The sequence below is a fragment of the Etheostoma spectabile genome, chromosome 9 (assembly GCF_008692095.1).
Source record: "Etheostoma spectabile isolate EspeVRDwgs_2016 chromosome 9, UIUC_Espe_1.0, whole genome shotgun sequence".
Lineage (NCBI taxonomy): Eukaryota > Metazoa > Chordata > Actinopteri > Perciformes > Percidae > Etheostoma > Etheostoma spectabile.
Window position 1 is genome coordinate 7566527 of NC_045741.1, and position 14847 is coordinate 7581373.

Consider the following 14847-nt stretch of genomic DNA (forward strand, 5'->3'; position numbering starts at 1 on the left):
TTCATTTTCCAGACAAAAAATACTTTAACTCCATCAGACATGGAAATAAAAGGTGTGTTTGGCTGTGGAGACAAAGATTGACTTGTTTAGGACTCCAAACACAAAGTTTAGGACTTGGGACTTGATTTGGGACATTGTAATCAAGACTTGAGGATTATGCCGACCTTACCTCAAATTAATTTTCAAATGTTTCCACTGTCTCAGATATCGAATATCGGAATTAAATCACGAGAGTCTTGCAACAGTTGAGGCGCTCTCATCGTTTGTTGTAAGGAACAGTAGTTACAAAACTCGGTCCGAGCTGTCTTCAGTCACTCTTTTTCCTTTCTTGACGTTCCGAGTTTATCCGTGTTTGATATTATCGTGAGTTTTAAGTCTTGATGGCAAAATCGCATACCCCGTGACTAAAAACTCAGTGACATTCTGACATAAGGTCTCTAGTGAGATGGTGTCAGACTTGAGTCTTTTCAGAGTCATTTCAGAGTCTTCTAGCGTATGGCAGGCATATGGTAGGCCACATTTGAAAAAACTTGAACCTGAACATGTCACAGTGATGATGCCTGTTTTTTCTGACCCGTGTGTGTCTGCGTTGCCTCTTCTTCACCGTTTTTCTCTCCCCACACTGGCACATCTGACATATTTACTCCTTCTCAGATCCACTGGGACACCTAGGTAGAAGAGGTACATTTCCGCTTCAACCTCCAACCCCTGATTCATTTTCCGTTTGAGACCTGCGGGTCAGAGGTGTACGAGCGATGTCATCACTTCGCAACTCTTTGCATGAGGAGCAGCTGGTCCATCAAAGCTAACCTCGCAGTGGCCTGATGGTTCACAGGAGAGCGCTCGTGACAGCTCCCTGAATCACGTGTCAGTCAGGGTCCGTCAGGTGCTGTGGTTCCCTTTGACCCGCGGCCATGTGCCTCGCGGGGTTACATTACTGCTTTTAACCTCTGACCCTGTGTTTTTGTACACAGTCAGGTTAATGAGAATGTCCTTTGGCTCTTTCAGGATCACGGAAAGCACAGGAAATGGAGAATGTGCATTTGTCTGTATGTAGGTCCGAGATTGTCAGGGGGATGTTTCCCAGGGGCATATTTGAAGCGGTAACACTAATATTCCTCCGCGCAGTTACTGCAGCAGTGTGCACGTGCATGCAGAAGTGCCTGTTTGTAGTGTGTGTTTTTCAAGGCAATGTTTTAAGGCAGGAACTTGTAAGCGATCAGGAATGCTTTTGAAGTTTGACACAACACTTTGCTCTCCAGTGTGTTTGCACCATGCCCTCCTTCGCCCTCTCATCATCCTTGGAGATGCAGTCTTCAGAAGAGAATAGCCTCCTCACAAACACAGCGGGATACAAGTAATCCTTAGAAGAAGCACCCTCAGCAGGCCCTCTGGTGTAGAAGAAGAACTGGATTAGTTTCAGATGTACCATCTTTGGTCTTTAATGTGAGTTTGAGATGACGGATGCTCACAATGTTCCACATTGCTGTTTGTAGTCGATATGCCCATGTGGGTGTGGTCCCATTTATGGTCAGTCTTTATCATGACACACACGTCAGACTGTGGTTTCGATGTTACGGTGTGTTATTGATGTTTCCATAGTCTTCAAAGGCTACAATAAAATAAAATAAGATCATTTTCAAAATTTACTTTTTGGTCTAGCTTAGTAAAACCAAGCAAAAAAATTATCTATGATTACTAATTTGTAGAGCTGCAAAGATTAATCAATTAGTTGTCGCCTGTTAAATTATTTGCACACTATTTTGAGTAATCTTTTCATAGAAATAAAGCAAAAAGTCTCTGATTACAGCCTCCCTAATGTGAATTGTGTTCTGGTTTCTTCACTCCTCTGTGACAGTAAACTGAATATCTTTGAGTTGTGGACAACAACAAGACATTTGAGGACGTCATCTTGGGCTTTGGGAAAACGCTGATCAACAGTTTCAACCCCTATTAAACTCCCAGGAAGAATCACTTGAAGAGGGTGGCTTGTCTCCCTCTGAGTTTCCACATTTACCAACAGCAAGACAAAGGTCCAGATCTGTACTCATTTGAAATGGTAGCTAACGTATTGTTACCCCAACACTCCCCCATGCCAACACTACTACTGGTACCACCTTCTTTGCAAACTCTCCATGATGTCCAAAGTTGATTTCCGTCTTTATGTTTTGACAGACTGGTATTGCTCATGTGGGAATGTACTGTACATTACCTTTCCATTTGGGCACACAGTGGAGTAAAATGTCACAGTTTTTGCACAAAGTTTGGTCAGGAGGAAAGCATACTTGGTTGTCCATGGGGGAAAAAAGCAAATAACTGCAGTTGGAATTAACAATATAGTGGATAGTAATAGTAACGTGACCATAGGTATAATTTAGTAACTTTGAAAAAAAAAAAATATTAAAAGTTAGTTGTCAGCTGTGTGGAAGTTATGACAAAAGAGTCCCATTTTCTATGATAAGAAGATATGACGTTTCAGAAGGCAGATACAGCTTTTTGGACTGAAGTTGCTGATAGCAAATATGTTGTACCCCCTTGAAACTATAATTTCAGAACTTAAACTGAAGGTTTAATTTACTACTTTGTAGAAGTAGAATCTGACCGATATTGGATACATATGTTGATATTTGAATATTTAAAAAAACATGATCTGTAATGTAACCTTAAATTCCTTAAATGTTGGTATTAATGAACTGTAAAGAAGATAAGGTCCTTGTTACAGTTAACTTGTCAGTACTCTCTAGAAGACAAAAGTGGTATATTCTTGTTTTTTTTATCTACCACCGTATATCTGATACTGCAGACTGATAGAATATGCTTTTCTTATCATTTTGTTTAATTTTTGATTCCAGTTGTCAAGCTGAAAGAAAAAGTATTTCTTCCTTTGTGTTTGATCTAGTTGCGTCTGAAAAGAGAACGCCTGATTGTCCCAACAGATGTTATTTTCCGACACGCCGCCATGATGTTCTCCCATCTGGTCACAGTGAAGTCTTGCTTCGTCACACCGCGTCGGCCGTGATGACAGAAGCTGCACGCCGCTCATTAAAAAACTGATAGACAAACACGCTAAACGTGAACCACTGTCATCACCTTTTATTACTATCCGGTCATAACAAAGCATCCTTAACAAAGCGTCAATACTTTTCCATGTTGTGGGGTTTTTTCTTCTTTTTTTACAAGTATAGACATGAATACTGTTTGTTGGTCTTTGATTTCATAGAGGAACATGACTGAGTTAGATAAAAAATCAGATCATAATCTGCCTGACTGTCTGGCTCTCCTCCCACGCTCCTTCTCTCCCCCACCCTCACCCCTCTGGCTATCTTAGGATGGAGGCAGCAGATGCAGATCAGTGATGTGACCGACTACGCTGGTCTGCATAGTCCAGGATGGAGGGGGGGTAGCGCTCAGAGCTTCAGAGGCTCCCCAGTCTACAGTCCCCCCTACTCACCATCTCAGGTAAACACAGTTTCCCCGTTTCCCTCGCCAGTTTGCAGCTGTAACGATTGTGGGTGATGATGGCGCAGTGGGTATGACACATCCTTTTGGGTGGGAGACCTGGGTTCGATTCCCACTGTGATACATCAACCAATGTTCCCCTGAGCAAGACACTCAACCCCTAGTTGTTCCAGAAGGGAGACCTCAACATTGACATTTATATAGCAATTGTAAGTTGCTTTGGATAAAAGCGTCAGATAAATGACATATAATGTAATGCTGTACATGCAATTGAATCGCGGCAGGTCCGTGGGTAATCTCTTCTGTTTGACTCGCTTCAAAGGGGTTGAACATCGGCAACTTTCCCTTTTTAAGATTTATGCTTCTGCGTTGTATCGACGCTGTGGGTACGTATGTAAGTCCATGGAGAAACTGACCGTACACCGGGCCCTACACCGGACCTTACTGTACATGCCACAGGGGGAACTCAGCAGCCCCATCTGCTGCAGGGACTTTATGGTGAAAAAAACATTACAGCGCACATAGATGTAAAAATGTATACCGGCCGGCAGGTAGGTCTGACATGTTTGTCACGGTCATTCGCTGTATGTTTTTTGGTAAATGTGAGATGTTGGAGTCACGCGTGTCTCGTCTTTATATCACAAACAAGGAAATGAATTTGGCGATGTACGTGTGACGTCAACCCATTCTCACTTCCGCTTGGTCATCGGCTCTCAGAGTCACGTACTGACACAACGTCTGGCATGTGGGACTGCTGGGATTGGTTGAAGTCGCGGGAAACTCCAATTATTGGTCCAATTTGCGGAAATTTGTGATTGGGCAAAATTGCGAGTCGCACCAAAGTCTCGGTGATTGGTTGTAACGAGTAACAATGCAGCACATTAATACATGTATCGCAGTAAAAGTATTAAACTCCTCAAAAATATGGAAGTAAAAGGTTAAAGTACGAAATAATTCTCCAGTAGAGTACAGATACAGCCTTTTAGTACTTAAGTACAGTAGTGAAGTAGTTGTACTTCATTCCTATAAATCTCTTTTGCAAATATGTTTTTGTAACTCTAACTGCATATCTGTAGATGTTTCTTTTCCACCTGCCTCCCTCTCTGTTTTTTTACAATTTATTTCAAAAGTTGAGGTTTCTGCTCTGGCACTTTTAGCTGGGTGGCATGAATGGCTCGACTGTTTACACCAAAACACAGGCTGTAGCCACACACAGATCACAAGACTGATGTCTGCTGGTGTGTGTGTGTGTTTGTGTGTGTGTGTGTGTGTGTGTGTGTGTGTGTGTGTGTGTGTGTGTGTGTGTGTGTGTGTGTGTGCGCGCGCTTGTTGTCCTGTAGGACACATAAAAAAACATGTTATTGACTTTCCCCATCATTTCTTTTCTTACTTTTTTATCATGTTGTTCTTTTTAAAAGCACGGGCCTCTCTACCATCGGGGACAGACAGACAGCTCTGACATTGTCCCTTCTACTCCGGCCTTCCCTGTGACTCCTCCGACGCCCTACGGTAGGAGATAATGTCAAAATGGACTCTTTTTGATGCGGGTGTGTCTGCATTTTAGAATCTTATCAGTGTCTGCTTTCTCTTCCCAGTGAAACATTTCTCAGAGCTTTCCCAGCTCAGGACTGGTGGACAGTGGGACCAACACAGCTGGACACAAGGTACACTTTCCCAAGAGTGTGTGCGTGTTCGTGTTTGTGTGTGTGTGTGTGTGTGTGTGAGTGAGTGTGAGACTGGCGAGGGCAAGTTTAAACCTTAACTCTAGAGCTCCTGATTGCTGCCGGACAGGGTTCAAGTGCCGGTTGGAATGTCCTCCTGGCATAATATACCACACACACACACACACACACACACACACACACACACACACACACACACACACACACACACACACACACACATACACATACACACACATACACACACCTGTCCTGCCCTTTGTTGCCACTGGCTGGATATGTGGGCAAGGCTCTGTTTGTGGTACAGTTAGTCTTGTCTGGCGAGAGGCAGACAGATGGCTTGTTTGGTATTTTTAAGGTTTGAGGTAAAAAGCGGTTGAAAAAGTTGATAAAATGGATTGGGAAATCCTTTCTGGGCCTATGCAACGACAGCTAATACTGGACGTTTGCTAATAATAGTTACCGGCAAGAGAGGAAGAGACCACTGCAGGCAGGATGTCCACTCATGTCCTGTTCTGGGAGGGGACGGGAGGAGAGGGGAGGGTCTTTTGTTGCTGGGACATCCTGCCTGAGGAGATGTGTACCACGCAGCTGCAGAAGGAATTTACTGTAGTGTCAAATAACACAGGCGTCTTTCAGTGGTCGCATATCTGATCTTAGAGGCTACAAACGTTTCGGGCTTTCCAACAGAGGAAACAAAGACAACATATGATGTGACAATCGTTAGAGCCGGGGGGGAGACGTTGTGGGGACACAATCAAAATATCATTTGACCTTATCAATAATCTCAAACAAAAATCATTTTGACAGTATGTGTTTGAGTGCTTGCGGACTCATTAGTCTTTTGTGTTTCAAGTATAAGAAAGGTAAGTAAGGCTGTAAGTAGGTAAGTAGGGCTGGGCAATATGGAGAAAATCAAATATCACGTTATGTTTGACTAAATACCTTGATATTGATACTGCAACGATATTGTAGTGTTGACTAATGGTGCTTTTACAAAATATTGACACAATGATATTTTTGATAAACGATCATCAATAATGTGGATATAATGATTAAGTGGGTAAAGGGAAATAATATACGATTACAACAGTGTGGTAAGTTCAGAAAATGACATCACTTTACTGTAATGCAGCCTTTAATAGCAGGAAAAAACAACACTTATGCCATATTACAATATTACAATATCCAAAATCTAAGACAATATCTAGTCTCATATGACGATATCAATAGAATATCGATCTATTGCCCAGCTCTAGTGATAAGCATATATGTGGTGTTCTACCTCAGTGTCCTGACACGACTGCCTGCCTTAACTTCAGCCAAAAGTTTGGAGGAGCTGCTGACCCCTTAGCATATCAACAAAAGTAGTATTTATGACATTTTGCTTTGTATTGTAGACAGATCGGTTCACTCTTTCAAAGGGCAGTTCTGCCTGTTTATTGTAAACATGTTTGTCAGAACAGAGCGACGGCAGGATAGTGAAGACACTGATGAATGAGTAATTATTCAATGTGACAAAAAAAACTCTGCTGGATGGACAGAAGAATTAACAAAGGACACAAAATATCTGTGGGGCTCAACCCCGGGAGGGGGGGGCAGACGTGCGTTTCCTGTTTCCCACGTTAAAGGCAGACAATTGTCTGGGAAACAACTTGCCACGTCAAGACAGAAACAGTCAGATTCCCCATTAAAATGATTTTTATTTAATGTTCAGAGTCATTACTGTAATCCCAGCTGGACTCGAGGCTACTGTAATGTGGGGAGTGAGGAGTGATTACTGTGGGCAGCAGCAGCAGACTGCTCCAAAACAACAGCAGTGCACTCAGCCAGCCATGCTGAGCCCTACAGCTGTGTTCCCACTGTTATCACCAGGCTGATCACACTGAGCATTCTGGGATCAACACACACTTCAGTATGCCGGTGACATAACGTGTCCACAGTAGCGTTTTCTGAGGTAAGGGATCACTGACAAGAGAAAAAGAAATCCGACTGCTAGGACTGCACCTGGACTTGTGGGCTGTTTGCTCCCGGATTTTAAAACAGAGCCACATGGCGGCCCGTTTTGGAAAGTTTCCCTTTTTTTTTACAAAAATAGTTCACCAAAATGTGTTTCTGGACACATTTTATGTGAGAAATAAGCTATGCAGTTGCTGAATCTGCAAAAGTCAGTTTAAAAGATTTTGCTTTTAGGCGGGGAGTCGAGCTGTTAGTACCAATTCCTCAGAAATATATCTGTTTATTAGCTGCTAAATTAGATTAGATTAGATTCAACTTTACTGTCATTACACAGGTACAGGTGCAAGGCAACGATACGCAGTTTAGGTCTAACCAGAAGTGCACTAGCAGTAAGTGCAGGATAAACAATGGTTTCATGAGTGCAGGACATGGATCTGTACTGAATAAATATGGAAATGAATACTATTAGAAACAGAATTTTACAGATAGATTTGTCCTATGAATATAATATATAGATAACAAGTATTGTGAGCAAGATTTACAGCTGGATAGGTACTGAATATAATATACAGGTGGATATTACTATATATAGAATTTTAACAGATATGTAAATGTTCCACGGTGTTCACCAGTTCAGCTGTGTCTGTCTGCTGTTCGGTGCTGAGCAGGTAGTGTACAGTGGAGTGATCCGACTTTTTCACTGAAGCTGCAGCTAGAAAAGTTAATGAGAGCAGTGAGAGTGAACCAAAAAACAAGGATCTGTGGGTATATCACTACAAACATCATTTGATCCATTGTTACCACAGAAATTGGTGTAGCTTTAAGATTTGAGTTATGCTAAAAACTGTATATTATACTTATTGTATAAGCATCTCAAGACCTATTTGTCTATATAACTACTAATTGTTTAACCAAATGTCTCCAGGTTAGACCTCTTGGCGGCTTCTGACCTGCAGTATCACCAAATCACTGCTTACAGGCATCACTTAAACAGATATGTCCCATGCCCTAAATGTTTTGGGGCTGTTAAGTGACAAACATGAGATCTGAGAAACCACGCTGTCTTTAGCTTGAAGTCAATGTTGTTCTGACTTCATCTATTTGGTTTTAAAAGGATTTCATGAACCTAAAAAGTCAAAGAAAGCCGCGAGAGAGCAGAGGATTTCTTCAACCAAAGTGAGAAGCACAGAAATAAGCAAAATTCTAGTTAATATTATACAAAGTTTTCACCTTATGGCAACAGATTGATGACACCTCTTCCACACTTTAGCCAAAGTCACGACCCAAAGATGAACTCCGCTGCTGTCTCTGTACTTGCGTTCTTTCATTTCCTTGTGATGTTTTGAAATGTTACGTAATAACATTTCCTTTGTGTACTTGTGGCCGCATCAAAATAAACAGTGATATATACGGAGGAGCTCCGAGCCAGCGGAAGCAGGTTTCAGCCAAAGGAATGTAGATGCTGTTATGAGCTGGGGCAGATGGTCGGTTCAGACAAACACTTGACTGTCTGAACCTCGGGGGGGTCAAAGGTCAGGAGAAAGTACGAGTGAAACCTCTCCTTCTCCTTCAGATGATTGGATTTGTTGTCAGTGATAAATGAGAGAGAGATGATACATCTTAAAGAGCTGTTACTGATCCTGAACGGAGACGTTTTGTAGTCGAATTACACTAATTGTATGGTCAACACTTAGAGTCACAATTAGTGACCCAAATATAAATAAAAGGAGTGAAAGTGCTCTAACAATTAATGAATTGACAATTATTTTAAAGGAACAGTTCAACATTATGCTGACTTCCAAATCGTATACTTTTTCTTTTTACTTTTTGTACTTTTAGTACTGCAGCTGCCCTTAAACGTGTGCCCTGTTGCATGCAGTATGCATACAACTGGGACATACTACTTTGTCAGAACTTTGCGTTGTCACATTGTGTTGCAGTCCATAGCACGAATGTCCTCTTCCTGTGCTCTCTCGACAGCCCAGTGGATGTGACTTATCTGCCGCTCAGTGCCTACTACTTTGTCAGTACATTACGTCTTGAACTTTGACCCTCTTGCTCATATATTCAGTCCTGTACTGCAGTCCGTGACCCGGAATATGAAGTTGAGCTGTCATCTATCTGTGCTCCCTTGGTGGCTCGGTTGATGTGACAATATCGACCACCACAGTCGATTTGACATACGTATTGGGACCTTTTCAATATTTTGAATAGGCCCATTGATGAAAAGCTCAACACCACTCTCATATTTGTCTGCTAGATATTAAACTGGAGCCAGCAGACAACAGGAAAACTGATAGCATGGCTCTGTGCAGATGTAAGAAAATCTGCTAAAACAAGCTGCCATGTGCTTCAGTTTCTGATTTAAGAAAGAGGATGTTGCATGCTAAGGATAGAGCTTTAGAGGTGCTAGTAAGCAAATTTTGTTACAGTTGGAGAGAGAAGTTTTATGCTAAGCAATGCTAACCAGCTCCGAGTTCCTGCTTCATATTGAACAGACGGATTGAACAACTCAACATGAAAGTTAATAAACATACCTAAAATATCCAGCCAGTCCTTTAATACAGCCACAGCAACAGCCTACTGTAGGTTTATTATCTTTTTCTGACACCTTTAAAGCTTTCTGTTTACATTGGTCACCTTTGACAACTGTCCTGTAGCTTCATAAAGGGAGACTTAATTAAACTGCTAAGTGAGCGCCATAGATGGCCAAAGCTCATTTCCTGTGACACGGGAAAGGTTAAAATAATGCACGCAGCACATGTTTCCATTGAAACAAAAGTATGCTCAACACAGTTCAATCAAGAAGAGCTTTGGGGTGTGATTTATGGTGTGCTAAGATTAGACATTTGGCAGGAGACACGGTCGCTGTGTGTCTGCATGCCTTTGTCTCTGTGTTTGTGGCAAGCAGATGGTGGGAGTGGACACACATGCCTTGACAGAGAGGCCATAGAAACCCCAAGATCATCACCCCCCATCCCCCCCCCCCAACCGTTGCATGACCACCAACCACCACCTCACTGTCACCGTCACCACCAACTCCTTCTCTCTGGTCCATGAAAGGCCACACATGACCTCTGATCCCACTGGAATCCATTCTGATTGGGGGGGAAATGTGCTGGCAGTGGCCCAGCAGGAACAATGCTCAGTGGTCAGTGAGAGGGAGGTAGGGTATGTAGACGTGCATGGAGGGGGGGTTGGGGGGAGGGAGTGGGGGGAGGGAGGTGGAGGGACTCTACCTCCAAGTCCCTCCCTCCATACAAACCCCAGAAGTTGAGCGGTGTCACAACAAGCCAGGAACAAACGGGGAGCTTATTTTTCCATCTGGGGGACGAAAGGAATTGTGCATGGCGGCAAAACGATCCGGCCCCTGAAGAAAAAAAAAAAGAAAAAACGTTTAGCCAGTCAGGCTCAGAGCGCTTTCTGGAGAAAAAGAAGAGGAGGAGAGTCTGGCAATAGGGAGTTTCATTCACGCTTGGAGGCACCACATACCAGAGAGAGATAGAGACTTTGGATCAGGAAAGGTGAAAGAGAAGGAGTGATCCTATAACAGGAAACCAGCGAATAACGGGATACTTCAGAGGGTGTCACATCATGACTGCATCTCTTGGTATGTACGAGCATGCACACAAGCTTTTCCTCGCCACTGTCGCACCAAACGCATGCTTGGGACTCTGTGTTAGTGTCTAGACCTCATCTTTCTGTAAAGTGTCCTGCAATAAGTTGTGTAATGATTTGAAACTATGTGAATGTATCTAGCCAGAGAGCTTTAAAGAGACAAAGTTTGTGTGTGTGTGTGTGTGTATGTGTGTGTGTGTGTTTGTGTGTGTGTGTGTGTCTGAGATTGAATGATTTTCTCCACGTGTAAAAATATCCAAATCTCTCCAAGCAGTTTATGAACTGTTAACACCTATTACTCTCCTCCATGCATTCTTTATCGTTTCTCCTTCTCTCACTAGGCGTTTTGTCTCTTTTTCGGCTCATTCTCTCTCTTGTTTATCCAGCGTTGTTATCTATGCCTCCGTCCCTCCTGGGAATTTTAAGGAGGGCACACAAGCACAGAAACACTTCCCATCTCTCCTCCAGGCTCCTGGCATTTGCAGAAAGCTTCAGGAATTTTTCTGTCAAATTCCTTTTTCTGTTCTCCAAACACCCCCTCCGAGCCTCATCTCTCGTCTTTTTGCGCATACAAAAAAATACTTGTTCTTGTTCCGGGCCTGCAGCATCTGCCCCCCCTCTGACATCTCACACTCGGTGGGGTGATGAAATGGTTTGTTCCACTGCGTCGTCCATGATCTCATCCTGTTAAAGGCTATTTTGGCCTCCATCGTGCAGTCATGGAAGGCTGATGAGGCTGATGTACTGGTGGTTAACCGATGGAGGCTGTTTTCCCCTTTTTTCTGCACTACTGACCTGAGCTGAACCAAAAAAGCCTTTGAAGATTCAAGTTTTTTAGCCGGGGTGCTTATTGCTTCCCACATCTCCCAGAGATGGTACTAAACTAGCAGAAGTTTCATACAAAAAGAACGCTGGAAGTCCAGCACATATTTTCCACGTGTTGAAGCTGAATTATTGAACACAACAATGAACAAACTGACAGAGTGCTTGATGCCACTTATATTAAATGGAATTCCTCAGCCTAAAAGGAAGTTTTTCCTCGCCACTGTCGCACTGTTGCTTGCTCTGGAGGAAACTATTAGAACTGTTGGGTCCTTGTAAATTCTGGAGTGTGGTCTATCTGTAAAGTGTCTTGAGATAACTCTTGTTATGAATTGATACTATAAATAAAATTGAATTGAATTGAATTGAAATCCTTTACACTTCTTTGTTAAATATGCCCTACAGGAGAGCTGTGGTTTTGCAGAGAGCATTGACAACTAGAGCAGAAACAATTAGTGGATTAATGCTTTTTGATATTAATGAACGTCTGTTACATTCAAGCCGTTGCCAAATGAGTTGCTACGAAGCTAATTAAGACTCTCAGCTCCACACATCTCTCTCTGTATTTCTCAGTCTGGCTCCAGAAGATTGTGGCTTTCCTTCGCAGAAACTCGAGTGGAGATAATTACCTCTTTTAAAGAGTCGGCCATTTTTTTATAATCCTCTGTGTCGTCCTCGGCTACTACCGCCTGCGTGGAGGAGGGATGGGGGTGATGCGTGATCACGGAAGGCTTGTATCGTGTGGACGCACCGACAGTTTTGCTGTTGTTACTTAAAATTCCTCATGGGGGCGACAGACATTACGCACTATAGCTTTAATTAGTCAATGAACATAAACATTGTCAGCAACTATTTAAGTCGTTCATCAAAACAATATTCTTAGTTTAAGCTTCTCGTTTGTGAGGCTCTTCTGCTTGTCTTTGTCGGACAAAAACCAGCAACACCTTTGACATTAGCATATTGGATATTGCTGGAGTATTTTACCTCCAATTTCCACAACATGCCCTGGTATAATTTTGTAAATTGGTACTAATTTTTGTAAAATAGACCCAATACAATTACTTCATGTTCATGTGATTAATTCCAATGATTTGCCAGCCTTTGCGGAGGTGATTAATTCACATTTACATGGCTTTAAAGACAGTTATTTCAATAAAACTCATATTTCTATAAAATAGTACCATTTCCAGTAAACCTATTCCAGAAAATTCCAGAAATTACACACCTTTAAAGGAAGCTTAGCAACCTTTGTTTAGCACTTCTCACTATTATACAACATATATTTTGGTCCAAACGATTGTGGATTTATTGAGAAAATAGCTGGCAGATGAATCGATAATGAAATGCGTGCAGCCCCAGAAACAACAGGTACGTTTGGACAGTGTTGAAAGCAGGTTGAAGACATTAGCTGACACATGCAAGTTTGGAGAAAATGAATAATTTCCTCAGGGACAAAGTTATTGGGGAGTGCTGCTCTGAAAGGTTGTACAGACGTCTGCTGTGTGAGAAACATTTGGCTTTCACAGCACTGTAGGAAATAAAGGGCAAAGAGGCAGAACATTTAAAGCCACAAGGATGGAAAATGTTGACAACACAGTGGACACAAGGCCAGTAAAGGGTGCAGAGACCAAAGTGGAAAGAAGGAAATAAGGATTCTGTTCTTAGAGCATTAATCAAAAAGTTCAGTATGTGTGAGATGTACCAGAGCCAGGGGCGACGGACTGGGGGTAAAACCAATACTGATTACCAGGGCCCAAGGGGAGAGAGGGCCCTGGAAAATTCTGGAATATATTTTATTTTACCTGGATGTTTTCATTTCCTAATTAAATTGCATGATGCATGTCAGATGAAATGTAAAGTTAGTGTATTGGCTGAATAACTTGGTTGATTGACTTTTTGTCTACAAAGAAATACTATCTAAGGTCTCATCCACTCCTTGCTAATCTACCAAATGGTTTAGTCCATCATTACGCATTTTGTTTAGTTCAGAGCAGGTGGAGTGCAACCTTCGCTTTAGAAATGTCTGTTCCAAAACGTTGCCAGCTAGGGAATTTATTTTTGCAAGTTGTGTGGGAGTTTCTTTGCAATTTTCAACCTACACACACCCCTCCGACGCACCTTAAGTTTTAAGTTATGCATGTGCATTATTTTTTTTACCAATCAGTAGCAAGTGACATATTTTTTTTATCTGCTAATGCCAATTTCAGATGACACAGAAGCTGTGTTATAAGTTGCTCTGAGCAGTTACTTACAACCACTTTGATCAATACCACAGTTGTTGCTGTTTTTCCTGCAACACAGCTACGTGCTTTAACTACTGACGTGGAGAACAACTTATGATCCTGATCACTTCCCCAGATGGGTGATGCCTGAGGAATTTCCCTTCAACTTCAAAACATGATGAAATAACTGGGACATTATTTGTAGTTCAGACTTCCTTTAGACGCAAAACACACTGATGTTCATTGTGAGCTTGACAAAAAATGTGATTTCTCCACATCTGATCTTAAACTCTGACTGTGGGATGGATGAAGAGAGTTAAATATTCTTCATGAGTCAAGTGGTCTCTGACTGCAGTTTATAAAATCATTCAAGCAATCATTCAAGGAGCAATCCCCTAAATGAATTGTCATGGATATATACTTAAATCATCACCTCGTTTTCAGAATAGTTTAGACACCAATAAACCCCTCAGTGGTGACAGTATTCTCTCCCATAACCTTTTCTTTGAACACTCCTTGTGTGCCGTTACCCTTCACCCGTTTCCTCTCCCTCCACTTGTTTAGCCTTATTATTCTTCACTCCCTCCTTAGCCGGCTCGTAACTACAGCCTCTCCTCTTCCACTTCACTGAGTCAATAAAGCTGTCAGTCCACACACCCAAAATGAGCGGAGGAATCTGATTTACACACGACCTCCTACTAGTTTGTCCTCTTCTACAGAAAAATGCTCTGTTTCTGAATAGCGGGAGGAGGGAAGACGCAGCAGGGTCTGAGGCCAATTGACTTTTACAGCAGCAGGCACGACAGTGGGACACAACGGATGGCATTCTGAAGAGAGCTGCACGTCCTCTGGCAGAAATCACTCGATAATTCTTTTTTTGTCTGTCCAATTTTTTATATTCAGAAAACATAACATTCACGAACATGCATATTGGTGACACCATGATCAATTGGCCAATGGCTTGAGCCAGCGGTTCTAGAGAAATGACAAATAATGCAGGAGCAACCTTGGCGGGAGGCTCTATAAACTGGAAATAAAGAGGAGGGGGTGTGTCCGGTTAAAACTCGGGCTGAGGGATTAGAATA

The 14847-nt window shown here is 42.3% G+C and overlaps 1 protein-coding gene across 3 annotated transcripts in view; it reads left to right on the forward strand.

Moving 5' to 3' along the window:
- tns3.2 (tensin 3, tandem duplicate 2) overlaps positions 1 to 14847 on the forward strand; it is a 56991-nt gene that overhangs the window by 21385 nt on the left and 20759 nt on the right. For all 3 annotated transcript variants that reach the window (XR_004333392.1, XM_032525372.1, XM_032525373.1), the window contains exons 14-16: positions 3329 to 3459; positions 4878 to 4968; positions 5055 to 5123. Coding sequence is in view for 2 of the 3 variants with exons in the window: in XM_032525372.1 (XP_032381263.1) it covers positions 3329 to 3459; positions 4878 to 4968; positions 5055 to 5123 (291 nt within the window). In the remaining variant the exon portion in view is untranslated. The remainder of the gene's footprint in view (positions 1 to 3328; positions 3460 to 4877; positions 4969 to 5054; positions 5124 to 14847) is intronic.